Genomic DNA, 27,623 nt, shown 5'->3' with positions numbered 1-27,623 from the left:
CATAAATCATATAAACTGTTGAGGGTACTAACTGCTCTCATATTGGTTATTTGAACTATACTGAAAACTGTTTTAATGTTCAAATGATTTTTTTCCAAGATTAAAAAATTTTTGGTTTTGTTTCCTTTTTCGTCAAACCAAAAATCGTGAAAAGCTTCAAGAGCATGATATAGGTATTTTTTAGTGACACTATTCATAACATTGGCAACACTTCTTAAATCAATTCCTGCATTTTTGAAATTATGGATAAACAATTTTCCTTTGCCATTAATAAAAAAATCAAATACTTCATTTGTTTGAGAAGGTGTTGTACGACAAAGAGACTTGGTCAATTTCCATTCATCTGCAACATCAGAGCATTTTAAGTATTTGCCACATTTTCTATTATTTGATATATCATTTAAAAGCAATCTCATGGTTCTTAATGTCATTATTTGATGCTTCTGAAATTCTAGCCATATTAAAGTCACTTCTTGTAACTGGTCAAGAGTGTAAGGAAGCTGCTGCTGTTCGTTTTGGAGGAGAATATCTGTATCTGTAATCTTTGCTTGTCCTGTAGCAATAATAAGAGTATGCAAAAATAACAATTTGATACTTTTTTCTTTTTCTTCATCTATCTCTTGTTCATTACTATTGGAGTAATTTAGCAATTCTAAAAGAGTACCATAGTCTTCAGATGCAAACTCAAATAACATTGATTTATTCAAAGCAGTGCAATTATGAAATATTTTGTACCTTCTTTTAGTTACATCTACATTGATCAATTTGAATGGATCATCATCAGTAAAATTTAACTCTGAATAAGTGTAAATAACAAAAAATTTAATGTTTGAATTTTTTCTGTACTCAATACGGAAAAAATTGTATAAATCATTAATTGAAAACTTGCTATTTTTATTTTGTGAAAAAAAATCATCATAGCTTATACTTACATTATCAGCAGAACCTAAATTTATTAGATAGGTAATTTTACTTTTGTACAATATGTTAATGACATTGTTTGTGTGATAACTTTTTGTCTTAACTGCTGATATATTCTTATGAACAAACATATCATTTAATACAGACATTACTAAATTTAAATTTTCATTGCTGATATTCTTTTTAGCTATAGATGTATATTTTATCAATTTGTTTTGTAACTTCATGTAATCTTTTCCATTCCATTCAATTTCATCTTTTAATTTGTTTTTCAAACTTTCTCTGCAAGGTTGATTATCTAGAAATATAATCTTACTTAGGAAGCTTTTTTTCAAGTCTACTTCAAACTCTGAAGTTAAACATTTCTTATTAAATGTCTTTTTATTTGTACTTGACAACATCAAGCGCTGACAGAACTCATCAATCGTTTGATCATCTGTTGCAAATTTATAAAATTTACATGAAGTGTTTGTTACTAACATATCTTGAAGCACCGGAATTTGGCATATATCCATACTTTCAAATTGAAATGGGTAAGAATTTTTCGAACTGCACATGGTCAACTTATTGTCCTCAGATAATTCCAGTTTGTCGTTACAAAATACGACGAGATACTTAATTTTCGAAGTTTGGTACTTTGGCTTATTGAGCTCATAACTGACCCAACTATTGAAATAATTTTTCAGAGAATACGGACTTTTTATCCCAAACAAATCGAGATATGTGATAAACTTGTCGGAAAATAGACTTACGGTGTAGTTTACGTTCACGTGAATGGACTCGTCATTCTGCCTAATAACTATATCGGAAAACTTGTCAACATCTTTGTTGTCTAATGTCAATCCAACTCCATCCAACTTTTTATTTTCGACTCGTCTCTTCAGGTAACACCAAATCGAGACGTCAAGTTTGTACATATGCAGCAATATTTTTTCTGCACTGTAGTCAATACTCGCCGAGGGTGGCATGAGGCTTTCAGCTTCATACTGCAATTTTAGTGGATTGTCGTTTTGGAATGTTTCAACTTCATTTGCATCATCTAAGCAAGATTGTTTGGGACTGGTCGCTTCATCCACCTCAACATAATCGATACGTTGCCTTTTTCTGTTTTTTTTGGACATGATTTTTACTTCTACACTTTCAACGTTCACTCTACTATTATCACAAACCTAATATGGTAAGTTTCGTAAGAAACATTCAATGAGGAACTGCTGTTGCACCTATATATTCACTACACTGTTTTTGTATGTTTACACCGCACTGTTTTACTTCTGCTGCAGCCGGCAACTAACATGTGCTCAGCGATACGAGCACGTGTGCGGACTGTGGAGCCGCCAGCTGGTCGTGGATACATATATTGCCGAGTTAATTGAAGACGGCGCCACTTGTTTTTCACTTTTTTTATGACATTTGTCATTTCATTTTAATAAGAGTTAAATGTGATAAAAACTTTGTACTACTTACTACAATGGTATACCAATCGGCTACTTCGAATATTTCACACTGGAGAGGCTTCCAATTGCAATTATACAGTTTATAATATTGTGGTAGATAATAAAATACTCAGATATTTTTTAATTTGATTTTCTTAAAAGTGGAGAAATATAAATTACTTTTTCATGTATATTTAACAAATAATGATTTTGTTCAATGTGTAGTTTTTGCATTTAATTTCAAGATTGATTTTTACTCTTGATTTGAGAATTATAAGTGCAATAGCGATTGACGAGTCGTTATGCTTCAAAATTTTAATTTGTATTTTGATTGAGTATGACATATTATACAACTTTTTTAAATGATGCATTGATCTTTGTTAATATTTATAGGAGAAGATTAATCTTGTGAAAAGTTTGAATGAATTTATATAGTGTAAGCTTTATTAGAAACTTTTCAATAAATATTATAATCTTATGACAATTTATTTATACATATAATTCTTAATACAAATATTTATTTTTGAATTACCTTTTCAATACAACAAAAAACTATAAGTTTAAATAATGATATTTATCCAACAAAATTAATTTTTAATTCTTGAATTGATTTAAAAAAAAAATTAAATCTAGTAAGAAAGGAGTTACTAGTCACGACATATAAAACATTATTTATTTAATGCAAATACTTTTTTGATACTAATCATAATCAATGATTACGTTTCTTCTGCCCAAGCTCCGGGAAATTGGCTTGATTCAAAGCAACATTTGGTTGATGATAGCCAGCACTTCTAGTGTATGGAGTTCGAAGTGGTCTTTCAACAGGTTCTTGAGTTTTTAACTTTTCATTGATATCATTTCTAGTGTGCATGATAATAGAGATTTCTTTTTCATCATCCAGTTTGTTATTTTTCTCAGCTATACGTTGTTTTACTTTTAAGCTAATGTCTGACATCGAAGAAGTTGCTCTCTTACTATCGTTCATGGTCAAATTCTTCATTGAAGAATTTAAAATGCTCGTTTCAATAGGTACTTTAGGTGGAGCATGAACACCTTGAATCGGAACGACATTCAGATTTTGACAAACAAAATCACAAATCAAAAAGAACCATCTTTTTACAAATGATTGACTACAAAATGGCATTCCACCCTTAAGAGCAGTATGATAATCACATTGAATTCCGTAAACGTAACAGTAAGGATCTTTTGATAATTCAATTTGAGCATGTAGCGGTTCAAAAGTAGTTGCTACATGATCAAGACTGGCATTGTATATACTTGCAAAAAGATCTTCTAGGGAATAAATGCGAATTAAATCAGTAGGTTCACCTGCAGCTTCAGCCAACTGATCCATAATAGAAGTTACAGAAGAACAAATTTCCAGTTTCTGGCGTAGAGTAAACAGTGGAGGCAATCTGGTGCCTTCCTTACCAGGCATGATGAATTTGCAAATATCTTCGTACATTTCTTTGAAGGTCTTATCTCCAAAGTGGGCAGCTACAGGGATGTTGTGAGTACTGTCGCTGTGAGTACGAGCTTCGGCACTGTATCCAATCTTGATTTTGGGGGTGACGTGTTGCAAATAAACACGCCTTATGCCCTCTTGGATGTTGCACTCGATGATGCAAATCTCGGCTGGGCAAAATTCAGTCTCTTTGCGCTCCGGAACGATTCTCTTGTAGTAATAATTGCAATGGATAACGTAGAACGTCATGTATTGCAGCCGGTTCTCCTGTCTAGAGGTGATTACCTTGTTTGTTATGTATTCGCGCATGTCATCGGCGAACTGCTTCTCGCGCATTCTCTCCCTCTCGAGTTCGGACAGATCCTCGCCGAGGCCGGTCCTCTTCTTCTGGTTGGGCTTGGCGGTCTTCTCCATGGCCTTGTACTTGGCCTTCTCGTGCTCGCTCATGTGCTTCCACTTGTCGCTGATCTCGGGATCTTTGCACGCGTCCTTGATGTCCATCTTGCTGCCGGATTTTTTTAGCATCTCGAGCACGAAGTAGAAGAAGGCGTTCTTTTTATTGTTGGCCGGCATCTTGGCTTGGACGAGTTCTTTGTTTGTCGCGCTGAACGATGTGGGGCTTCTTCAGGCCTAATCGTTATCCTTTTCACCTTTGACAGACAATTGAAAACAACAACGATTATCACTCGTGTGTGTGTGTGCGGTTAACGCGACAAGAAAATTTTAACTCGTTCAAACTAAAGAGCAGAATCAAAATGGCCAAAGATCGTAACGTTTCACTGAGGCAGGGATATAACTAACTTTGCGAGAGTTTTGACTTATCCACAGCTGCGTATCGCGCGAGAACGTAAACGTGAGTGTTCAGTGTGAGCTAGCGGTAACCGAACCGACAACAAAGTTCGTTGTAATTTGAAACACTCGCTGCTGCGTGCTCCCCACCAACGGCCACACGACAGCTCCTTTGTTCTCAACTTCTGCACGAGGCACGAGGGGTCTAAAATTCGCGCGAAAAACGCGTCGAAGTTCACTCTGTGACCGTTTGGAGGAGATTTTGAATTCAACACAATGCGTACGATAATAATCGACTTTTTTAATCAGGTTCAATAACCTCGCGAGGCGGTTCGAAATTACGTTCGAAACGGTCGTCGCGAACGCGTGTTTTACAAACAACTTTCGAAAATATTTACAACGATCGTTCGGCAACGAGGAAGTCGCGTATACAACTGCGGATGCGAGCAGCTCGAATAATTCGAGGGAAAAAATTTGTATCGCGATGTTTGATGAATTTCGCATGCAGTACCGCGAGTGCGATGATCGGATGCGTCGTTACAGCCGAATCATTATCCATCGAACGTCGTTCGACAAAACTCGAAAGAAAAATTAAAAAAACAAAATTGACATACCTATGTCGTCGCGTCAACGATGCGTGCTAGCTTTCTACTGACGTTGGTTCGTATACTCAATTATGAAGATGTCCTCGTTACGGTGTTCTCTTACGCGTGTGCGTGTGTATTACAGCTGCTGTCGAGTGCGATAACGAAGCTATCGTGCGACGCCTACTCGAGACCACCGCAACTACCAAACGTCAAACCTCGATTGTCGCAGCGATTCGTGGAGCTCTACGACAAAATACCCCAAATGTAAGCTGATCCTAATACATGCCAATGACACGAAATTTATAGTTGCGTATCGATAGTCTAGTTTTGTTAAAAATTTTTAACCCAGCAAAGAGTACAATCGCTACATCGACAATTATGGAGCGATCGATCTGGGCCGCGGCAGGCCGGATTTTTTGCCGCCGACTTTCGTCCAGCGCGCGCTGATCAACGCGACGAGCAGCCTCGACGCTCCGATCCATCAGAGCTCGCCGAGTCACGTAATGAATCGAATACATTATATAGCCACACATTCGCATGATTATATTATTTTATAATATGGAAAAAAAAATGGTTTGTCGATCGACGCGAGCTGCAGGGCGAGAAGGTGCTGCGAGTCGCCCTGGCCGAACTGTACAGCGAGCTGCTGCACCGCAACCTGAGCGCCGAGCGCAACGTCCTTGTGACCTCGAGCGCAGTCGACGCGCTGCGTTTGGCCCTGCTGGCCTACAGCAGCAGCAGCAGCAGCGGCTCCGACGAGTGGATCGTCCTCGAGCCCTGTCCAGCCGCCTACTCGCGACTCATCCAGTCGGTCGGCGCCGTGCCCGTTCCCCTGCCCCTGAGGCCGGACCACTTCTGGAGCTTCGAGCCTCGCGAGGCGGCTCGACTGTTCGGTCGCAGGACTCGGGGCGTGCTGCTGGCCAATCCGTCCGAGGCCTCGGGCAAGGTACTCACCAGACGCGAGCTGCAATTTCTCGCCGACCTCGCCAGCAAGTGGAACGCCCTGATGCTGATCGACGAGTCCCTGGAGTTTCTCGTCTATCGGCCGGCGCGACACGTGCGCGCGGCCGCCATACCGAGGATGTTTCAGCGTACCATCACCATCGGCTCGACCGCGGACACGTTCGCCTCGTCGGGCTGGCCCTGCGCCTGGGCTTACGGCCCGACCAGGCTCCTGAACGATCTCAAATTGATACAGTTGCACGTGGCCAGTCCGCCGGCTACACCGATTCAGGTATTGCGATAAGGTATACGCGAGAACGCGACGATCGAAGTTCATCTCGTTAACAAACATCGTTTCAGATAGCCATGGCGAGCGTGATCGAGCATCGACGGATTTTTCGCGCCGACGATCCGACCTCGTACGTGTCTCGCTACGCGCACGAGCTCCAGCAGAAGCGAGACTTCACCGTGGCTCTGCTGACCGTCGCGGGTATGCTGCCGGTCGAGCCTCAGGCGGGCCACTGCATCTTGGCCAATTGGACGAGTTTGCTGGAGACGATCGAGCTCGGTGACGCCGACGAGGATTACCGAATCACGGATTGGGAATTCGCGCGTTGGCTCGCTCAGCGACTCGGCGTCGCTCTCATGCCTCTGTCCGCGTTCTACAGCGAAAATAATCAGCAGATCGGTCGAGGCTTCGTCAGATTTTGCTTTGCAAAGGTAGTTATTTATTCATTATGATGGCGTTTGCAGTGGGTGACATTTTTTTCTTTATGATTTCAGAAGCAAAAGACCCTCGAGGAAGCAGCCAATCGGCTGTTGGAATTGGTTTAGAAAATTTTCCATTTCTGTAAATCGCGGTAAAACTATCGATCTACGAAATAAAGGACTCTCGACTCATTGATGAGAAATATTATTCGTTAATATTTACTTTTATTACAAAATTTTCTGTGTTTAGGCTACAACATGTAATATAATAATTGTTTGGTCTAGACCATGTACCAAAACAAAGATGAGATACGATGAAGAAGAGTAAACATTCAAAAGTCAAAATAAACAAATTGCACATCGATATTTTTCAACGAGAATAAAGCTTTGAAAATTCGTTTTTATAAATGCCAATCGGGTCTCGATAAATTCGTCATTTCCAATCTCCGATTTGCTACGCCGAATTATTTTTATAAACGTTGCATTGGAATTTATAAAAAATATAGTACCATTGGCGCTTCGATAATCTATTTCCTGCGATCTTGGATTTTTCAAAGCATTATACTAGTTTAGTTCACAATTGAAATTCAAGTAAGGAGTAAGTCACCTTTGCAGCGGGAAAATTATAGAACAAACGACTGATCGACTTCCAAATGTTTACAGTTATCGAAACGCAGCTCAGAGATGTGTAAAAATAATAAAATTAGTTCTAATTATTATTTATATTTATTTTTTAATATATTTATATATTTATATATTTATATTACTCTCGCGTGCTTTTGGTCGCTCTTGTACAACATTCGTTCCGTGCTTATTCTACATAGTAAATATTTTTTTTAAATATATTATTTATTAAAAATCTTACGATCATTCTTCCTTTTTTTTGTTACTTTCATTTGTCAAAAAGAAGGAAAAATATCTCCTAGAAGCAACACTAATCTTATAGATAGATGTGATATCTTTTCCGCTTATCATAATATAACTCTATTTATAATAGGTATGCACTTTTCAAATAATTTAAACTGACACATAATTTGTTTCATTTTATTTTTCTTAATATATATCAATAATGTTTTTTTCGCGTCATAGCACACAATGATTTTTAATTTTAACAAAAATTATACAATAGTAAACGGCTCACAGGTAGTCGAAGATCAGGAGAAAGCCGTGCAAATGGCTATGTATCAATTGTTAATAATCGAATACTTATATCTTCACAAGAAAATGTCATCGTCAAAGACGATCCATCAATCATTAGTTATACACTATCTATAAATTTTCATATTCATTATTCATACTTAATTTTCATCTAAAAATGAAAATATCAAATGATTGTATATAAATTATACAACGCTTAAGGATTTAATAAAAAATCCACGCATAAAAAAATTACAAGCATCAATCACAGAACCTCGTGCTTCTCACAATTCAATAATTTCTTTATGAAGATAAATTGTCATAATATCATTTTAAATAATATAATGTTTTGATTAGCCGCTGATTAGATGCGATTTATAAATCATTTAGAAATGGAATATTGCACATCAAACAACCTCGTGCTCTTCGACTTAATTTTGCTTTAAACAACATGGCATGATTATTTCGTTTTTACCTGTGAAATTTTATTCTATTTATTTCGAATGAACAGAAACCACAATGATTTTAGTTAATTTTCTGTAACCATTCCGTTTTTGCCACTAACGACTCCTTTATATAGGAAATCATTCATCAAGTATAGAATAATGTATACAATCTGAAACGATTTTCATTCTCATTTCTATTTCGATTGCATAAAAGTAAAAGTCTTCGCGCTATCATGTATTCACGCTTTATAATTATATTATATTTACCGATATTTAACACCATCATCATGATACAAATCTTTATATGTTTTAAACTATATAAGTTTTACCATTCAAGTTTCATTAATATTACATTTGTGCCCGTTGCACTACAAGATAGATTATAAATTAATAATTTTTCTTTCCTTAACAATATTATATAGCTTGACTGCATGTATACAATTCATATACATAGTATGTAAATCGTATGAGTTTAAAATACTTTATTTACATATGTACATTTACTTAAAAAGAAAAAAAAGTAAGTGATAGCGCTTCTCTTAGAAGGATTACTGGAAAATTATATTTTCTACAACGAATTAACTGTTGATATTATAAACTTATTAATAAAGAAATCGCATCATTTCGTTGAAAATCTAATAGGCAATTCCATTTATCGTAGTATTTTCTATCAAAGGCTCGCTTAACGACTCGTATCTGACATTTGTCGGTTTTCTTTCTCACATTTGCTTGTGATTACTTGTCATTATTATAACTAAAAAAATATACAGTGTATCTTTATCTACGAATAGTTAAAAAAGTAAATGGAAGAAAGAAAACAACAAAGCAGTGAAGAACAAACGATGTTAACGCTTCATCTGCTAAAGTACTCTAATATAATGGAGTGATCTAACTAGCCAAGACCGCATGCTATCGTTCTGTTGAATGCAGAGTTTTTTCCAAAAAATAAAAGATAAATAAATGAATAATTTTATTTACTGTAAAAAGATATTCATACCCTTAGTTGTCCAGTCAATAATTTTGTAATTCGAATTGTAAATTACGAAAATGGTATCATCTATAAGGTAATTGATTCGTCTGCGTACAAAAATACCATTTCATAATTTGAGTAGAAAATTTCATGTATAGATTTGTAAAAATCACTAATTAGGTAAGAACAATGTGTGTCAAATGGTCGTTGCACAAGGCATTCAGAGTACTTCGAGAGAGAAAAAAATGTCAACGATCACGAAAAATCACAAAACTGTCGGTGATGAGTTTCTTACTCGTGCTACGACTCAATGTCGTCTTCTCGCTGGCTACTGAAGTACGACACCAAGCCACCGAATTCACCGCTGCTACCTTCCTCGTCGCGTTTACCATACGGATGTCCTGGGTGACCCGGATGGCCCGCATGACCGGGATGAGGCGGATGCGGACCCGGTGGCATCTGAGCTCGAGGCGGTGGACCCGACTGCGTCTGCGGCGGTCCTGGCCTAGGTGGTGGTGGCAGTGTCTGTTCAGCGCCGGCCGGTGGATAATGCTGCTGCTGATCAGCGGCGCCGGGATAAGGTGTCGGCTGATACGGAGCTCCGGTGCCAGTTTCCTCGTTCATGGGCATGGAAGGCGGTCCGGTGTAAGCCGGCCCGTAGTGATAGTTCGGCGGAGGAGGCGGATGATAGGGCGAAAAGTTGCCGGGTGTGCGACTCGTCGGTGGCGATGGCTGTTGCATGTTCGCATTGGTGAACGCCGGCAGCGGATGACGCGGACTGCCCATCTGTGGCTCGGCGAAACGGCGCACGTAGGGCGGCGGAGGAGTAGGGCCTCCCTTGGCCAATGGACTACCTGCCGACGGTGGTATCATGTTGAGCGGAGGTCCACCAGGTGGGCCAGGACCCAGGGGAGAACTTCTGTCGGCACCGCCGGGTGGACCGCCCGGAGGAGGTGGGCCACGGCTGTTTATGGTGATCGGCCCACCACCTGACGGGCTCGGATCCATCATGCATCCGTACATTCCTGGAGCAGATCCAGGTACTCGCAACCTCATGTTCGGTGGCGTACCCGCCCTAACTGGTGGGAAATGCGGTGGCATTGGCTGTTGCGAGCCAGGTTGTCTATATGGCGAAGGTATCCGTCCTAAAATTAGTAAAAAAAATTTGTTCAAAAATGTTTAGATATTCTTCTACGGTGTAACTTGAATATGATCTTATGGAAAAGCAAAAACTAACGCCCCCGGGTGGGCTCGAACCACCAACCTTTCGGTTAACAGCCGAACGCGCTAGCCAATTGCGCCACGGAGGCTACGAAACACGGGCCCAATATTGAGATTGAAAGCACAAGAGTTACATCAAGTGATTTTTGAAAAATAAATACAAAAACTAACGCCCCCGGGTGGGCTCGAACCACCAACCTTTCGGTTAACAGCCGAACGCGCTAGCCAATTGCGCCACGGAGGCTACGGAGCACGGGCCCAATGTTGAGATTCAAAGCACAGGCGTTACATCAAGTGATTTTTGAAAAATAAATACAAAAACTAACGCCCCCGGGTGGGCTCGAACCACCAACCTTTCGGTTAACAGCCGAACGCGCTAGCCAATTGCGCCACGGAGGCTACGGGAAGAGGCCGTAATGTTGAGTATGAAATGACTAAGGATTAAATGAATTATTTCAAAGAGCTGATCGACAAAAATAATCGCCCCCGGGTGGGCTCGAACCACCAACCTTTCGGTTAACAGCCGAACGCGCTAGCCAATTGCGCCACGGAGGCTTCGAAATTCAGGCAAAAATTTGACTCTCAATATTTCAAAATCTATCTCAAGTATTTCAAAAAACTGATCGACAAAAGTAATCGCCCCCGGGTGGGCTCGAACCACCAACCTTTCGGTTAACAGCCGAACGCGCTAGCCAATTGCGCCACGGAGGCTACGGAACGCGTCTTTAATTTTGATTCCCAAGAAGCTAGAGTCTCAGAGAAGTATTTTGAAAAGCAAATCGAAAAAAAAAACGCCCCCGGGTGGGCTCGAACCACCAACCTTTCGGTTAACAGCCGAACGCGCTAGCCAATTGCGCCACGGAGGCACTCAAGATGCCTATTCTTAAAAAGTTTCACATTCTACAAAGCTTCAAATTTGTAAAGAGTTCTGTCATCAATAGAAAACTCGATGAAAATTGGATGAAATTTTTGCTGTGTATTACACACAATTTTATAGATAAAAAATTTCATACAAAACCGCACCAAACTTAGCAGTCGTTCACTTACAATTTTCAAGATTCGTGTGTGTAAAACACGCAATTTACTCACCTCTGTTTTGCATGTCAAAACCAGGTCTTGGTCCACCCATCATCGGTCCGGTAGGATTTGGTGGCCCACCGAAGTATTTGTGGCTCATGGCCACAGCTGCAGAAGTGAAAGACTGTGCACTGCTTGGAACAGGTGGTTGTGTCTGCAGCATTCTAGTTATAACTGATGACTGTTGTGATCCAGGCTGTTGCGGTGGCATGCTAGAATAGACACTAGCCGGATTCGACGTCGTGGGTGGAGTCGAAGGCGAAACATTGCTTCCAGGGGGTAAAACGGAAGCTTGCATTTCTTCAAGTTTCGAAAGTTCGGGATTTGGTCCACTTTCCACTGGCGTTGGAGGTATTCCCATCAAACCTTGCTCTGCAGCAACTTTGGCAGCAGCTTCAGCTGCACGAGCTGCTTCCATTGCTAAAGTTTTTTTGCCTTTGCCTCTACCACGACGTTTTGGTTTCAAAGGACTACCATCAGGATTGAACATTGGACTGCTATCCATAGAGTAGTCACTTGACTAAAATTTTTCAATTGAATTAAATCATTATTACATTCATAAATTGAACACACCTTGAGTAAATCTAGACGAAAAAACTTACTTGAGGTGAAATCATAGGTATCATAGGATTATTTTCCATCATCCTAGGATCACAAGCAGGTGGTGGTTGTTCAACCGGGCCCATACCAGGTATCGGCTGCATTGTAGGCATGCCAGTTGCATTTATTATTTCTGTAGGAGGTGGTACTGGCACCTGCATGTGTTGAGCTGCCATTTGCTGCACTGGTACTGGTATCATTGGCGGTTGTGTGGGGAGTTGCTGAATGGGCTGCTGCTGTGGCTGTGGTGGGGGCGGCTCCTGTACTTGAGGTGGCATTTCGGGTGGCAATCCAGCTGATTCTCTCCTCATTTGTTCTGCGAGAATTTCAGCCTTGCTTCGTCGGCCACGTTTCTTCTTTTTAGGAACATCCCCATCCGTGCCGTCAGGATTCATGCTCTCTGCTGCCAATATTTCTAAAGCTTTCTGTCGAGCTTTTTCCATTTTTTTCGCTTCACGCTCTTCCTTTTTCTTTTTCTTCGCAAGCTCGAGAGCATCCATATCAATTGGTCTTTGATCGTAATCACCATCCATCATTAGCTGATCCACTAATTGCTCATCGAGACTGGCCAAAGATCCTATGAAAAAATATTCACTTCACGTTAGGAAAACTTCTAAAATTAAGTATAACTTCTTTCGCGAGGTTAACTCCGACGTGGTGACTCGTACTTTTCGAGGTAACAAGTGCGGTAAAACATCTAGCGCCGGCGCTCGAACTTACGATTTACATATTTCAAGTCTAATCAAACGGGGACGAAAATAAACTTAGCTATTTCGGCGTATTACTCATATTACGATTCTCGTTTCATTTGATCACATCGCTCGAATAATTCGATTAAAAAGTATTGTAGATATCGCGTGTAAACATTAGACAAAAGAAAATTAATATTAAACTGACCTTCGACAGTCACATTTCCGGGCAAAATACCCTGCACAGAATCGTCGACTTGCATTCCTACAAGCATGTCGTTATTGATGAGACTTGAGTCGAAGTCATCGCCAGACTTCGATTGACGTTTTTGCTTCGTACCCGGTTTGGGACCAGGCTTTTTACGCTGCTTTGGAGTACCATCGTCTGACACTGATTTTCTTTTCGCTCCAGGACTTCTTTTATTGCCTCGGCCACGACCACCGCCTCGAGGGGTAGCACTTTTACCACGAACTACTTGGTGTTTAGGAGAATACACATCTGAGGAAAAAAACAGCAAGTTGTATTTTCATTATAGGCTTATTGCTGGAATCGTGACTTGGAATCTTTTTAAATGATTTTTACCATCGTCTGAATCTTTTTCAGCGTCGTCTATGATGTCTTCGTTATCGTGAACAACAAATTCATCTTCCGCATCCTCAGTTTTTCTCAACGCTTTTTTCAATTCCTGAAAAGAAGAAAAAGTCTTAATATCAACTGAATCATTAATTTTTAAAAATTTGCGAAATCGAACGAACCTCATCACTGTCCGATGGCATAGCGTCGAGGTAACTAATTTTTCTTCCTCTAGTACGTCTACCAGTGTTTAATTCTTCTTCAGCAATTTCATTCTCATCTCTTATTCTGCCGTAAACGATTTTTCTTCTTATTTTCTTTTCTTTTGGCTCTTTCTTTTTCTTTTTATATTGATCTCCTTGTTCCATGGGTGTTGCTTGTGGAACAGGTAAAGCATCATAAGCAACTGGTGGAACTAAATCTTCTGCAACAGGAGGTACTATTGTTTGAGGTACAGGTACTTGTTCCATTGGTTGAGACTGATCGAATGGCATTTCGATATCTTGGTTGACTCCTAAAGATTGATTTATAATTGGGACTGGTCCAGATACTGGATCCGATGTTGCAGCCTCAGCAGGAATAGTTTGTTGAACATGTTCAACTGGCTGTAATGGTTGACTTTGCTGAATTGGTTGAACTTCTTGAGCCACTGGTGGAATTACTGGAGGAACTTCTTCGAATTTTTGTGTTTCTTCCTCTTCATCGCTGTCCTGCGTTATAATGCGCTTCCTCTTCTTTTTCTTTTTGCTTGCTTTGATTTTTGGTGCTGATCGCCTGGAAGATGAGCTTTTACGATTTTTCTTCTTCTGTCGCCACGAATTATCGCTTTCTTCGCTCTCGGATTCAGCAGCCCAGCTGCCTCTGGATTTCTTCCGTTTCGGACGATCACTGTCATCACTATCGTCATTGACTAAAATGAGAAAAGTATCATTAATATATTGTTTTGAAAGTCATTAGTTCCAAATAAAATAAACGAAATAAACTTACTAAAATCTTCATCGTATCTGGTCGTACGAGCTCGAGTCGATCTTCTGACGGGACGTTTATCTCTTCCTCTACCACGTCGTCGACCAGCCAGATCGCTGTCATCGGACGAGCTAAGCTGTTCATCGGGATCTTCTTCCTCTTCTTCGGAGCTCGAACCCTTGAAATCTTCATCGCTATAAGGATCATCTTCTTCACTACTGAAGTCCAAACTGTTGAGCTTGCGAGGTTTTTTACGAGCAAGCATTCTAGCTTTAGCTGTGACTTTTACTCTCGTAAGAGAATCATTATCATCGTCACCATCGTCGTTGTCGTCTTCTTTTTCGACTTTGAAATCTTCATCGCTATCTTTTTCGGACTTCGCGTCACCTTCGTACTCTTCTTCAGCTTTCAATTGTTTCATGGCTTCGTATTCTTTTTCTTGTTTTTCAGCGGCATTTACGATGGTCGCAATGTCTTTGCCTCGGCCTTGGTTACCAGCGCCCTATTTAAAAAAAATCAAAATATGATTCATTGTATCTCCGAGCAAAAAAATTCACTCGTTATTTGTTTGTGAAATTAACTTACCTTTGAAGATTCGAAATCCCCTTTGATAGCATCTTTGATCAATTCATCGTATTCGGTAAACTTGTAGGAAGCATTAGCAGTCCGTCTTTCTCTAAGCTGATAAACAGGCTCACTCTCGTCGCTACTCGATTCCTCGGAGCTGGATTCGTCACTGCTCGATCCGTCGCTCGAATCGTCATCGTCGTCTAAACTCGAACCTCGAGATGGCCTACGAGTTCTGGTACTGTCTTCGGCTTTTTGAAGTACATTGTCCATGCTAATGCCAACATAGGCGATGCGCTTTTTCCGAAGCAATTCGTTTTCGTGCTTCTTCGTTTGTATATCGAAGATTTTGAGTTTTTCTTGAAGTTTGGTAACTAAAGTATAATGTTGACACGGTGGACAGAACCAGTCGCCCTCGGGAATAATCATAAGGGCAGGCCTTAGACAAGAACAGTGCCAACCTTGATCACAGCTATCGCAAAGAAGAATCCACTCAGGATGATCAGATTTACTACACTTCTGACAAGCATACTCGTCTTCAGCTTCGTCGTCATCTTTTTGAGCAGTTCTAGCACGGCGCATGGGTTCGGATTCTTCTTCTTTTTCAAGATCGCTTTCCGGAGAAAATTCGTGATCACTTTTGAAAACGAGTCGGTCTTCGTCTGTCTCGATTTCCTCCTCTTCTTCTTCGTGCTCTTCATTTTCATCGGAACTAGACGATCCGGAAGAACTCTGCCATGGATGATCGTGGTTGAATTTAGCACCAAGTTTCTTCTTCTTGCGTTTCTTTTTCTTTTTCTTGTCTTCCTTTTCAAGATCCTAAAATAAAAAAACATTCGTTAGTATATAATAATTCAATTTTGATATCATTACGATGGAAATAGAATTTTTACCTTCATCATTTTTTCGTCCTCTTCGCTTTCTTTCTTACGCTTCTTCTTCTTATCTTTTTTCTCCTCTTTGTGCTTCCCGCTTTTGTCGTGTTTTTTGGGTTTCTTTTCGCTCTCTACTTGAGCCTTGGCCATTTCTTCGATCAAGCTTTTGTCAGCTTCCTTTTTGATCCTCAATTGAGCAATTCGCCTCGAAGCTCGCACAGGAGTTTCACTATCCCCGATTCCTGCTGCTTCACTTTCTGCGATATCCAGACCGAGGAGCATGTTACGCTTTTTACGTTGTTTCTTTTCCGGTGCTTTAGCTGCAGTTTCACCTTCATTCGCATCTTCTTTTTTGACACTTGGATCTGCTTCCGGCTGCTCGTTCGATTCACCTGCAGCCTCGTTGGTTGCTGGAGCAGGTGGTTTAAGAGCTGTTGCGCGACCTTTTTTGCCACCTTTACGTTTTCGTGCTTTCGGTCGTTTACCTTTTTTCGCAGTGGCAGCGGCAACAGTTCCGACAGTACTCGCTTCACCTTCCTTATCTTGTGAATCGTAACCTGCAGCTCCATCGATCGCAGCTTCCTCGGATTCTTGTTTTTTGAAATCGTCCTCGGAACTGGCGCTGATCTTTCTGCTCTTTTCGACTTTTTCGCGGAACTGCTGATCGACGGTTCTTTTGGCTTTGAGCTTCATTCTTTTACCAGCCGTACCTTCGTCTTCGTCTGATTGCATTTTTGAACTGCCCAAATCTTCGGAGTCATTGTCTTGAGCTTGACAACTGTTTCGTCGTTTTCGCGACTGTCTCGTTACTCGTTGCACTATTTCAGCTGGAGGTTCCATGGTTGAATCCAGTTTCCATGCACCAGCTGTCGCTATATCAGGTACTTCTGCGACACGAATTCCACCAACCGATGCAACGATGTCTTCGGCAGATTCGGAATCAGCGACAGGAGGTTCGTCGTCGACAGGTGGTGCATCGAACATGCTCTCGTCGTTACCTCCAGCCCCAATAGAGTCATCATCGCTAGAAGCTTGTTCTGCGGTTTCGATCGATTCTTGAGGTAGTGGTGGTGCTACATGAGATTCCTTTGGTTCGCTTTCTTTTGGTAAATGCTCTTTTGGTTCAGCTAATTCCGTTAATTGAGTAGACGCTATCGTAGGAGTTTCTTCCACTAGTGTTGAAATTTGATCGGCATTGACATTATGCTTTTCAGTGAGTATTTCGGATGAATCTTCTGTCTGTACTGAAGACTGATCTTTTTCTAATGCTGTGTCAATAACGTTTGAAGGAGTTTCATGAGACTCGGTCATCTGCATTGTTTGCTGTGTAGGTACAGTTTCTACAACAGGTGCTTCGTCAATTTTCGATGCCACTGTACTTTCCAAAGGTGTCAATTTAGATTCATCCACTTTTTCAGAGAACAAATCTGTCTGTTCAACCTGCGTGATACCTTTAGAAATTTCACTAAATCTTTCTTTATTTTCGTTTTGAGTTGCTGTTATCGTTTCGGATACAGCAAGTGTTTCAGACTGAACAGACTCTTGGTCTTTAGAAGTTATCTCACTTACTTCCTGCGGCTGAGGAACATGTTCTAGATCCGCAGGTTTTTCTTTGCAAGTTTCTTGTGATTTAATTTTATTTTCAGTTGGAAATTGTTCAACAATTTCATTTTCAACTATTTTTTGATTATCGGACACTTTATCATTTGCAGGAATATCTGAAATTGTTTCTGAAGTAGACTTGCTACATACTGGTGCTGAACTATCTTGCTGTTCTTCTGTGTGTAGGTGTTTTATCGGTCGATCATCATACAGCTCTTCCTCCGGTAATCTTTTAGAACATTTAAATGTATTTGCATCTAAATTTTCATTAACATAATTTGTATGTGATAAATCAACTTTATGATATAGTTCATCAATTTTTGTTGAACTGATCTGTTTTACATTCATATCCTCTACATTTTTTTCCACAGCAATAGATGAAGGCATTTGTGTTTGATAAGCGGAGATTATGTTTTCTTTAACGGTAGGATGAGTTTTTTTCTTACTATCAATTATTGTCTTACTTAGATCATCAATAACAGTCTGCTTTTTCCAAGATTGAATTATTGGCTCTTTTTCAGCAATAATTTCATTTTCAGAAGAAGGTATACTGGTATTAGCAGCTCTAGACTCAAGTTCACCTGTGACAGAATCTTCGTCAAGCGTCTCTGCATTATTAACTAATGAAGATTTCTCTAATTTACTTTCATGATTGGGTATAACTTTCTCTAAATCTTGTTTTGGAGTAGCTTCACAAGTAGTATCAAGATTTTTATGACCTTCAGATAGCTGTGATACACTTTCACTTAGATTTTCAAAACTTTTGGGCTCTTTTGTAGAAGCAGTAACTTTTGTTTCTTCAAGTTTTTCACTATTTTCATCTTTTACTATTGTTTCTGAACTCTCTTCACTTTTTTCAACTTTTTCCAGTGTTTGTAAATCCTCTACGTTATGCTCATGATTTTTCGAAGAATCAGTTGCTATATCCTGTTCTTTAACAACTTCTACTTGAGTAGGCTTGACATCTGCTTTTTTGCCTGAAGTTGAACAATCAGCATTACTTTCATCAATTGAATCGCTGTCATAATAAGCCACTAAAGGCTTGCAATCAGATTCTTTTCCAGAACCATCCATAATATCACTTTTATCAATAACTTTTAATTCTAATTTATCGGAATCGTCGCATTTTTTCAATTCAACGTTAGTATTTTGAGTAGACTTATCAGTCACTGGCGATTCAAGAGAAATTTTGATTTCAGACTCTTTGTTTGCTTTATTTTTATCCGAAATAGTGTTTGTCAAGTTATCAATACTTTTAGCCTGTGACGGATCATTGACAACAGAAATATCAGACGTTTTTGATTCAACTGATTCAACATCATCGATATTTTTAGGAATTGTAAATTTCTGATCTATATTTGTTTTTTCTAATAACGTATTTCCAGCTTGTAAACTTGAATCTTGTTTTGGAATTTGTTGTTCAATTCCTTCTTTACTAGATTTTTCAGATGACTCAGTTGTGTCTTTTGATTGTTCTGCTCTTGCTTGATCTTCCAAAACATTATCATTACCAGCAGGCGAATCTTTTTCGTTCATTATAATATCTGGTGGACTTTCCAAAGCATCATCTTTATTTGAATCACTTGATTTTTCAGATTTGTCATCAGTTATCATAGTCATATCATCGTCAGTTCTAATACTAGCACACTCAACTATCAAACTTGATTCCACTGATCTTTCATCTATTTTTTTGAAGTATAAAGAATCTGTATTGCTTTGCTCAGCTTCAGCAGCTTTTCGTCTCACGTTTTCTATTGTCAACCTTGATGGAGGTGGAAGATCACTTTTTTCTTCTTCAACACCATGATCATTGGTGATATTACACTTATTATCATTTTTCTTATTCTCATTGACATTACTTTTTTCACTGACTGACGATTCCTCATCGATGTTTCCCTGAAAATCAGAATTGTCCTGATTTGATATACTTTCGTCCATTTTTTCATTAATTTCGGATTCATTTAATCTTAATCTTGAAGTATTTTCAGCAGAAAATGTTTCTTCCATTTTCAATGTGTCATCAAGATCAACATCAATATCTTTTGAAGTAGGACTAGTACACTTGGTTGGTTCATCTATTTGAGTTGCAAAAGTAGAAGCATCCTCTGATTTCTTTTTCTCACCAGGAGAAAAATTAGTGGCTGTTTGATTATCTGAAAGTTTATCAGCAGTGCTCCGTTCACTTTTAGAAATATCTAAAACATCAGATGCTACATTCTCAATTTTTTCTTCAACCAATTCAGGTTTTCCTTTGGTTTGAGTGTGTGTTGCTTCAGTTCCAAACATTGACAAAGAATTGATAGGAGGTACAATTGAACTGGATTCTTCATCATTTTTTGATATAGTAAGATTTGATATTGAATCTTTGCTCTCAACATTAGAATCAGAAGTATTACTGTTTTCAGCTGATATTGGTTGATCTAGAAGTTTATTACCATCATCACGATCAACACTTTGTGAACAACTCAAGTCATCAGAAGCAACTTCATCAACAGGGTTATCCACATCAGCCAAAACTTTTTCAGATACTCTTGATTGTTCTTTCAAAGTTTCTTTTTCTTCTACACGTTCACTTTTACTAGAATTTGATTCATCTTTGTGGGATATATCAAGAGGTTTTTTGCTTTTAGCTTCATCAGTAATTTGGGGTAACTGTAAGCTCGATTCTAGTTGAGGTATTTGTGCATTATCTACAGCATCATCAGACTGGGCTGTTTGCAACCAAGAGAGCTCTGAATCTGCTTGTGTTGCAATCTGCATTGGTTCTGAAGAATCACTGTTTTCGGTTGTTTCTGTCATCTTGGAGTCTTCTTTTCCAAAAGACACTGAACATTCACTTTTATCCGATTTTTCTAGATCAGTTTCAGACTTCGTTTCTGAGTTCATAGACTCTTGGGTATTTGTATTTTCTAAATGTTTTGAAGGCTCACATGATGCTTTGGATTCTTCATTCTGCTGCTTAACTTCATTTTCAGTCTTGACAGTTTTTACAAGTTCTTTTTCAACAGTCTTGAGATCGTCCAATGAAGATTTTTCATCTTCTGTTTTTATTTCAGAAACATTTTCAACTGCACAAGAACTTATTGTATCCGCACTTTTGGCCACCTCAGATTTTACATCTGTCTTATCACATAGATCTTTTTTCGTGCTTTCATCATCATTTTTAGGAACAATTTTTGAATCATTTTTTAGACCATTATCTTCTTCGTTGACTCGTGGTTTGGATGCAGCACCATAAGCTATGCAATTTGGTCCAAAAAAGAATTTTGGAGGAGAAATTTGCTCAGCCGAATTTTCATTTGGTCCAGATGGACCACCGACGTCCCATCTCGAACTTCTTTTCGGTGTTACAACGGTACTCGGTTGATTGAAAATTTGTACACCAAGTTTATATTTTGTTTTGCTTGGACTAAGCTTTTCTTCGTCTTTTTGTTCTTCATTAGTAGGACTATTGCCGGTTTCGCAATCTGCACCAGAACCTTCACCATAAAAATACATTACTGGCTCTTCAATTTCTTCGCCAAAAACAGCGTCGCAGTCAGCACCCGATCCCTCCCCTCGCACCATCATAACGGGGTCTTCAATGGCCTCACCGACTTCATCTCGCCAATGTGGGGCTAGTTTGGCAGGATCTACTCCTCGAATATTGTCGGTTCGCATGCGTTTCAGAACGGCGTCAGAAGGTTCCATTGTATCTAACGGCCGTTTGAGTGGAGAACTACTTTGAGCCATTCGTAATGTGGATAATTTACTAGGATCAGGGACCATGGCGTAGCTTGGTAAACGTTGCTGAGGAGAAGCCCCATAAGGCACTCCAGCTACATTTGAAGGTAATTCATAAGGCTGATATGGTACATGGCGTTTGCTCAAGTCAGCAACTAATGCGTGATTTCGAAGCATAGCGTGAGTTCTTACATCAAATGCCGCCTGAGGTTCATACTGAGACTAAAATAAATAATGATCATTTTAAGATATTTATTAAAATAATCACGAGGCTTTATAATAAACGGAATTTTGACTCACCAGATTTGGATGAAGCTTAGCGGCAGATTTGCGAGTGCTCAAATCCATGCTTAGTTGCTGCTGATGATGTGATGCAGTTAAATCTTGTGGCTTGAAAACAGAAGCCGTCGATTTACGATTCGATAGATCCATTCCAGAAAAATCGACTGGTTGATCATTCGCATTTTCCCATCCTCTGGGTGAAGTAGAAAGATCTATTCCTCGATGATTGCGCGGCTGCTGCAATCTGACATCATCTTCACCATTTGACTGAATACCAAAAGCACTCGCTTGTCCTTTGGCTAAAGATTCAGCGATTTTATCGAGTTTACTAAAGGGTTTATCTGCCTTTATTCGCCCAAGATTAGCAGCAAGTTGATCAATGGGTTTTACTGATGGTTTATTATGACCAGAACTCAAATCAGTCGTTACACCGAAAGTATTGTTAATCACTGGAACCTTGCCTAAAATTTTAAATAATTTTCATTGTAACAGACTAAAATCAAATTTCAAGAAAAACTACAAAAAAGGAAAAATTACTTACTGTGTGTTTCGACTTTTTTCTCTGGATCTTGTTTTAGTTCATTGATATTAACAATTTTAAGTGGTGAGGTAGTTATCACAGGAGTTTCAATAGATTTAATTGTTGTATTGGTTCCATCTTGATGAGTAGTCGTGCCATTTTTCACAGATTCAGTACTATTAACAGTACCTTCTTCATTTACAGGAACCTCAACAGATTTCTCTGATTTTTGGATTATTTCACGATTAACAGATTGAACAACAGATTGTGCAGGTACAGACTTCGTTGCTGATGATGGTTCTGGTTCTGATACAGATACTGGGACTGTTCCTGTTACAGGTGTTATGACAGTTTCTGGTACAGATGCACATGTATCTGAACTTTTACCATTTTCTTTGCTGATAATTGTTTCTTTTTGATCATCATTTTGTTTATCTTCCTCCTCCTCTTCTTCTTCTGATTCAGACTCTGACTCTTCTTCCTCTGATTCTTCCTCACCTTCGTCGTCATCATCACCCTCTTCACCATCTTCCTCTTCATCGTCATCATCTTCTTCGTCATCTTGCTCATCATCATCTTCTTTTTCTAACTTTTGTTTATCTTCGAGATCATTTTTATTTTTTTCATTTTCAAGTGCATCGCCATTAATAGGATTAGTTTCTTCTTGACCAGTATCAATAGTTGGTTTTTCTAAGGTTTCAAGACTATTGCTGTCTTCTTCACTTATTGGGATATCACCCACCTCTCCATCAGTTAAAGTATTTATTATAGCAACCATGTCTTCACGATTTCTGCAATAGTGAAAGTTTATAATAAATAATTAATCAAAATCCAAAAAATGAACATGAATGCAAATTATTTTTATTAATGTTTCAACTCACTTGGCAATCAATTCCCAATTTTCTTCCTCTAAATCTTCTCTGTATACTCGAATATTACATTCTTCGTCTAACTGGCACCAATAAGTCAAACCAGCTTTATCGCGTCCCAGGGGTTGCAGTCTCAGTTCATTTGCTGGTAATTTGTTGACTTCATTCTTGAACCTCTGATTTTTGTCAAATTGTATTTCTAATAGCGCCTGGGTAATTAAATAATTTTAGTGATATTTTGTTGCAAAATCATCAAACAATCTAATATAATAATAAGACATTCAAGTACATACCTTTAGCACTCTTAGTTTTATCGCTGCTCGAGCTTTTTTATATCCAATTCGCTCTAACTCCCAAGCATCTTGATTGGAATATGTATGACAGAATTTGACTACTGCTCTTTCCCATTTTTCTGGATTAACACTCTTTCTTGCTTTCCTAAGTAGTTTGACGTGTAGATCCACAAGAGGCTTAGGCACTGTGAAAACAAGAAAAAAAGAATTGAAGAAACGATTCTCGAATCATGAATCAAGTGAAGTGTCAAAGCACTAAGAAGAGGATAAATACAAACAAGATAGTGTCAAAAAAGCATCACGTGCCAGTAAAACTACAGGATTAGCGCGCGCTTGACAGCAAAGTCAAACCGTAGAGAAAAAGTCGTCAGTCATCGCCTATTTAGTACCGAGAGAGATTTATTTAGCCGAAGAAAGCCAAAAAAGTAAATAAGACACATTCTTCGTCGTCGCCGTACACACAAATATATAATAATACACAAGTGCAGGGTCCCCGCCCCGTGCGCGCGCGCGCTTACAAAACAAAACCAAACATTGTGTATATAGGTGAGCGCACTCGCGGTGCATATAGATATATTAATGCAGTAAATAAAGAGAGCCTTGGAGGCGAGTAGCACAGAGTGCACACGCAGGCCAGAGATCGTTGGAGCGAAAGCAACAAGCGCACGTATGTACAGGTCGTCGTGTTGCTGCTGTTGCTGCATAAACATCGACTATCTATATGCACAGCGCACGCATTAGATGCAGCACACACATACATAGCATATAAAGAATACAACATGTTCCATAAGCTGTGCAAGTACAAGTTTGTGTACATACACGAATGGAATTTGACACATTATGCATCGCGATGCTCCTCGCGCATGAATGAAAAGAAGGAATAAAGGAGTCCGTCTCGAGGCATTTCAACGCGCCAACAATAGACCCTCGAGGCACGTCTTGTTGGGTGCTTGTATGTATACATTCGCACGACTGTATATACAGATAAAGGCGGGAGAGAGATAGAGAGAGAGGGGTTGTGTACAACACATAATCGGAGCAAGTGACGGAAAGCGTACGTACATGCAGGCATATACACAAACACGAGCTCGAGACACGATAACAATAGAAACTTCAAAAACTACGAAGGGAGTGCAAGAATAAGTCAGGAGTCGCGAGAGAACGAGAGAGGCATATAAGCAGAGCGCGCTCACGGGGAGCTCTCCGTCTCTTTCTCTCTCTCTCTCTCTCTCTCTCTCTCTATCTCATGCCATTCGTCGCCTGCATCGTCGGAGTTCGGACTCACCATCTTGCGTATTGTCAATCCAGTCCTGTAGACTGGCTATGTCCGGTGTCTCCAGTCCGCAGTGCTTGCCGAATTGCTCGATGAACGAGCAGATGACCGCGAAATTCGGGTCAGTCACGCAGGAGGCTTCGCTGCTTTCCGCCGACGCCATTTTTAACTGTACGCCGCCGCCGCCGCCGCCACCGCTACTTTACCGCACAACACTGTGGCGAACTGAACTGAACTGAACTGTGCTCGCTGCTGCCTGCTGCTGCTGCTGCTGTTGCTTGGTGCTACCACCTCGATGCGTGTGTGTGTGCGTGTGTGCGAATGATTGCGCTGCTGCGCCGAGCGCGAGCCCAACTTCATATGCTGCGTGTGTGTGAGTCGCAAAACTGTGCGCGCGTATCGGAGCGACGATGCAACAACCCACTGCTGCTGCTGTTCTGTCGTTTTTTTTTTTTTTTGTTTTACATCACACGGGCATGATACAAGCCCGCAAGTCCAGCAGCCAAAATGAGACGAGCCTGTAAATGAGAGAAATAATAAACACACCGAAGAAACGAATATACGACAGAGATTGTATTACACGCGCGATCGGTAAATAAAAAAAGAAGCGACTCTCCGGTTCATTCGTTCAACGTTGTCGTGTATACCTATAGCGGAAAGGAAGTGTATCAGCAGCGACGAGAGTGTGCGTAGATTATTATTGAATACCTATAGGTATACAATACATACTATACATACCAGCGATTATGTGCATGAATATCGGAGTTGCGCGCGCGTGGATTCAGAGAGAGAGAGAGAGAGAGAAGAGAGAACTGCTGTTGTGATTGCGCGCGAACTTTACGCGACCGGCGAAATCTGAATGAACGCGATGGATAAATATGTATGACTTTCTCTCTCTCCGCATGCGAGGGATAAAGCGATACGATGCACAATATGCACTGTTATTGCATGTAACTCGGCGATTTTGGAATTCTCATGTATAGGCTCGCGCGTCAATTGTTTTATTTTGATTACGTCGGGCGCCGCGACGAAGAGTCTCGGATTACTTCATTTATTGGAAAAACCACGCGCGCTCCAGAAACCTCCAAGGCCAGTGTACTCTCTCGAGCTTTTTTGTTGCGTGTCGCGATTGTTACGATTTCGCTTCGATTGGCTAGATTTAAATTTGCGATGCGAATGCATCGAAACTCCATGGTGTTATACGATGGCAAATTTCAATTTGTTATAGCCGACTCGATTTTGTTTCGTCACATCTAGATACGACTATTACGAGCCGCTATATACGAGAAATGTCAGAGCGAATTCCTCCTGCGTGATGGCTGAAACCGACACGAAGCAGCTCGTGTGGTGCAGTGCATCGAACGGTCGCGCGCGCGCGTAACAATTGAAACGGAGCAACAACCATTATTTATTTATCGATTGCATGTACAGAAGGCGTAAATAAGACACACACACACACACACGAATCTAAAAGCAGCTCATCCTCGCGCAGTCGATGGACTGCATCACGGAGCGCCGAGCACGCGCGGCCGCGCGCGCCATCTACGCCGAAGACTCCGTGTTTTCGCGTATGCGTGTGTGCGTAAGCGTGTGTGTACGTGTGTATGTTTGCGCGAATGGAGTTTCATGCGCCGCGATATAGCTATAGATATGTACAGTACGAAAGATAACTTACAATGGTCCTTGAAAATAACAACGCACCACGCACGCACACTTTCAACACTCGCGCACGCACGATTGGCACTCGACTTCTTTTTTTTTTTCTCTTGCAACGAGGAATATCAATACACTTCACTTATTTTTTTTTCACTCTTCTCAAATCTCTGTGTATATGTACGAGACGAGGCGCACAAGATCGTTCCATAATAACGCTGTGGCTGTCCTGCGTTTCTTCACGCCAGCGGGCCGCGCGCACAAATAACACGCGAACACATATACACGGCACGCACTGTATATATATATATATATATTTATATGTAGTCACGCGCGTATGTGTGCGTGTAAATTCGCGCACACTATGCCTTAAGAGACAGTAACTATATATCGTGTTTATTAGTTGAATCGCTGCGACAACGAGAAGTTGAAGAGGCAACAACGCGTAGGCGACATCGTTCACTGGGACGCAGGCATGACAGCCGCATTATATCGCGCCAAAATGCAGCACTCGCAGCACGGCATGCCTCGCGCGCGTATCTATGCCGAGAGCAGCAGCGGCGATGTCACTGCACTGGATCACTGTACACAAAGACCAATCGTTGTTTTCTATATCATGTATTGTTATATAGTCGATCGCTGACCGCGTAATAGTAGAACGTCTCTGTCTGATGCAGGCGCGCGCGACACTCTGCACTCTGCACTCAGTGCGATTATGTATGTCTGTATATTGTTATTCACTTCGCGATCGCGCTACTCCCTGGCCTTAGGTGCTAGCAGGAAAATCACTCGTTCACTCGCGAGGACTCGACGAGAGGCCGATCGCTTCCGGCGATGCTTTTTATTCAACAAAAACTTTTCGGGCGAAAAATTTCGCGAGATGCACTTTTTATAATCTGTTTATGTATAGGTGTGCAACATCTACGTAGCACCTATATATATGTATATACACGATGCCTATAATGTGCTGCTCCGCGCGACGACTACGACGACTCGCTCGCACGAGCGACGAAACGGCAGCAGCGCAAAATCAACGGCTAATATCCTAACCCTGTTTATAATCCGTGATTCGCAGCGCCTCTATGCAACGATTTTCGCACACACGGGCACAAATACAAAACGCGATACGCTGCTGCGTGCTATTATGATATGGAGATGCGGAGTCGCGACGGAGAGAGAGAGAGAGAGAGGAGAGATGCGCGCTAAAATTGCAACCTCGCCCGAGCTTCGACGAGGGCAGCACCTGACGGCGTACACTTTCGCCGAGATTTTTTTTTATGTTGTTCGATATGAATCGCGATGCTCGGTGAATGCTGCTTCGTCACCGTTGTCGCATTTCCTCCTTATATTCTAACGTGTATAAGCGTTGAGAACTATTATGTTCTAATGGAAAAAAGTAAATAAATAAATGATATGATAAATAGAATGTTGATATTTTTTG

General features: G+C 40.4%; 4 protein-coding genes and 6 non-coding genes across 13 annotated transcripts; 1 reads left to right on the top strand and 9 right to left on the bottom strand.

The window, feature by feature from the left end:
* Nucleotides 1–962: 962 nt before the first annotated feature.
* LOC106655757 lies at nt 963–2,193 on the bottom strand. The gene is made up of 2 exons (XM_014376310.2): nt 1,674–2,193; nt 963–1,587 (listed from the first exon to the last, which is right to left on the bottom strand). Exons 1-2 carry the CDS (start codon nt 2,040–2,042, stop codon nt 1,573–1,575), a joined length of 384 nt encoding a protein of 127 aa, XP_014231796.1. The 5' UTR covers nt 2,043–2,193; the 3' UTR covers nt 963–1,572.
* Nucleotides 2,194–2,776: 583 nt separating this feature from the next.
* Nucleotides 2,777–5,310, bottom strand: LOC106655016 (protein maelstrom homolog). 2 transcript variants are annotated; one of them, XM_014375204.2, is made up of 2 exons: nt 5,223–5,310; nt 2,777–4,469 (listed from the first exon to the last, which is right to left on the bottom strand). In XM_014375204.2, exon 2 carries the CDS (start codon nt 4,390–4,392, stop codon nt 3,064–3,066), a length of 1,329 nt encoding a protein of 442 aa, XP_014230690.1. In that variant the 5' UTR covers nt 4,393–4,469; nt 5,223–5,310; the 3' UTR covers nt 2,777–3,063. The 2 variants fall into 2 exon arrangements, with proteins under 2 accessions (XP_014230690.1, XP_014230698.1); XM_014375212.2 differs by lacking the exon at nt 5,223–5,310 and adding an exon at nt 4,621–4,712.
* LOC106653717 (kynurenine--oxoglutarate transaminase 3-like) lies at nt 4,796–7,007 on the top strand. 2 transcript variants are annotated; one of them, XM_023462889.1, is made up of 6 exons: nt 4,796–5,268; nt 5,338–5,459; nt 5,545–5,695; nt 5,794–6,429; nt 6,498–6,857; nt 6,921–7,007. In XM_023462889.1, the coding sequence occupies exons 1-6, from the start codon at nt 5,242–5,244 to the stop codon at nt 6,969–6,971; spliced, it is 1,347 nt and encodes a 448-aa protein (XP_023318657.1). In that variant the 5' UTR covers nt 4,796–5,241; the 3' UTR covers nt 6,972–7,007. The 2 variants fall into 2 exon arrangements, with proteins under 2 accessions (XP_023318657.1, XP_014228742.1); XM_014373256.2 differs by having other exon boundaries at nt 5,227–5,459.
* Nucleotides 7,008–7,053: 46 nt separating this feature from the next.
* Nucleotides 7,054–27,249, bottom strand: LOC106656323 (titin homolog). 2 transcript variants are annotated; one of them, XM_014377241.2, is made up of 15 exons: nt 26,205–27,249; nt 24,542–25,047; nt 23,257–23,441; nt 22,976–23,172; nt 22,116–22,885; nt 21,593–22,035; nt 15,986–21,514; nt 15,111–15,911; nt 14,547–15,027; nt 13,742–14,469; nt 13,569–13,671; nt 13,194–13,484; nt 12,299–12,873; nt 11,709–12,216; nt 7,054–10,543 (listed from the first exon to the last, which is right to left on the bottom strand). In XM_014377241.2, exons 2-15 carry the CDS (start codon nt 24,690–24,692, stop codon nt 9,699–9,701), a joined length of 11,607 nt encoding a protein of 3,868 aa, XP_014232727.2. In that variant the 5' UTR covers nt 24,693–25,047; nt 26,205–27,249; the 3' UTR covers nt 7,054–9,698. The 2 variants fall into 2 exon arrangements, with proteins under 2 accessions (XP_014232727.2, XP_023318650.1); XM_023462882.1 differs by lacking the exon at nt 26,205–27,249 and adding an exon at nt 25,268–25,398.
* On the bottom strand, nt 10,635–10,708 carry Trnan-guu. The gene has a single exon. It is a non-coding gene; the product is annotated as a tRNA-Asn (tRNA).
* Trnan-guu lies at nt 10,790–10,863 on the bottom strand. Its single transcript has one exon. It is a non-coding gene; the product is annotated as a tRNA-Asn (tRNA).
* Trnan-guu lies at nt 10,945–11,018 on the bottom strand. The gene has a single exon. It is a non-coding gene; the product is annotated as a tRNA-Asn (tRNA).
* On the bottom strand, nt 11,101–11,174 carry Trnan-guu. Its single transcript has one exon. It is a non-coding gene; the product is annotated as a tRNA-Asn (tRNA).
* Trnan-guu lies at nt 11,257–11,330 on the bottom strand. Its single transcript has one exon. It is a non-coding gene; the product is annotated as a tRNA-Asn (tRNA).
* On the bottom strand, nt 11,412–11,485 carry Trnan-guu. The gene has a single exon. It is a non-coding gene; the product is annotated as a tRNA-Asn (tRNA).
* Nucleotides 27,250–27,623: the final 374 nt, after the last annotated feature.

The sequence above is a fragment of the Trichogramma pretiosum genome, unplaced genomic scaffold, assembly GCF_000599845.2.
Source record: "Trichogramma pretiosum strain Unisexual culture from Peru unplaced genomic scaffold, Tpre_2.0 scaffold1, whole genome shotgun sequence".
Taxonomy (NCBI): Eukaryota; Metazoa; Arthropoda; class Insecta; order Hymenoptera; family Trichogrammatidae; genus Trichogramma; species Trichogramma pretiosum.
Note: the sequence above shows the minus strand (reverse complement) of the source record. Positions and strands in the feature narration are given on the sequence as shown.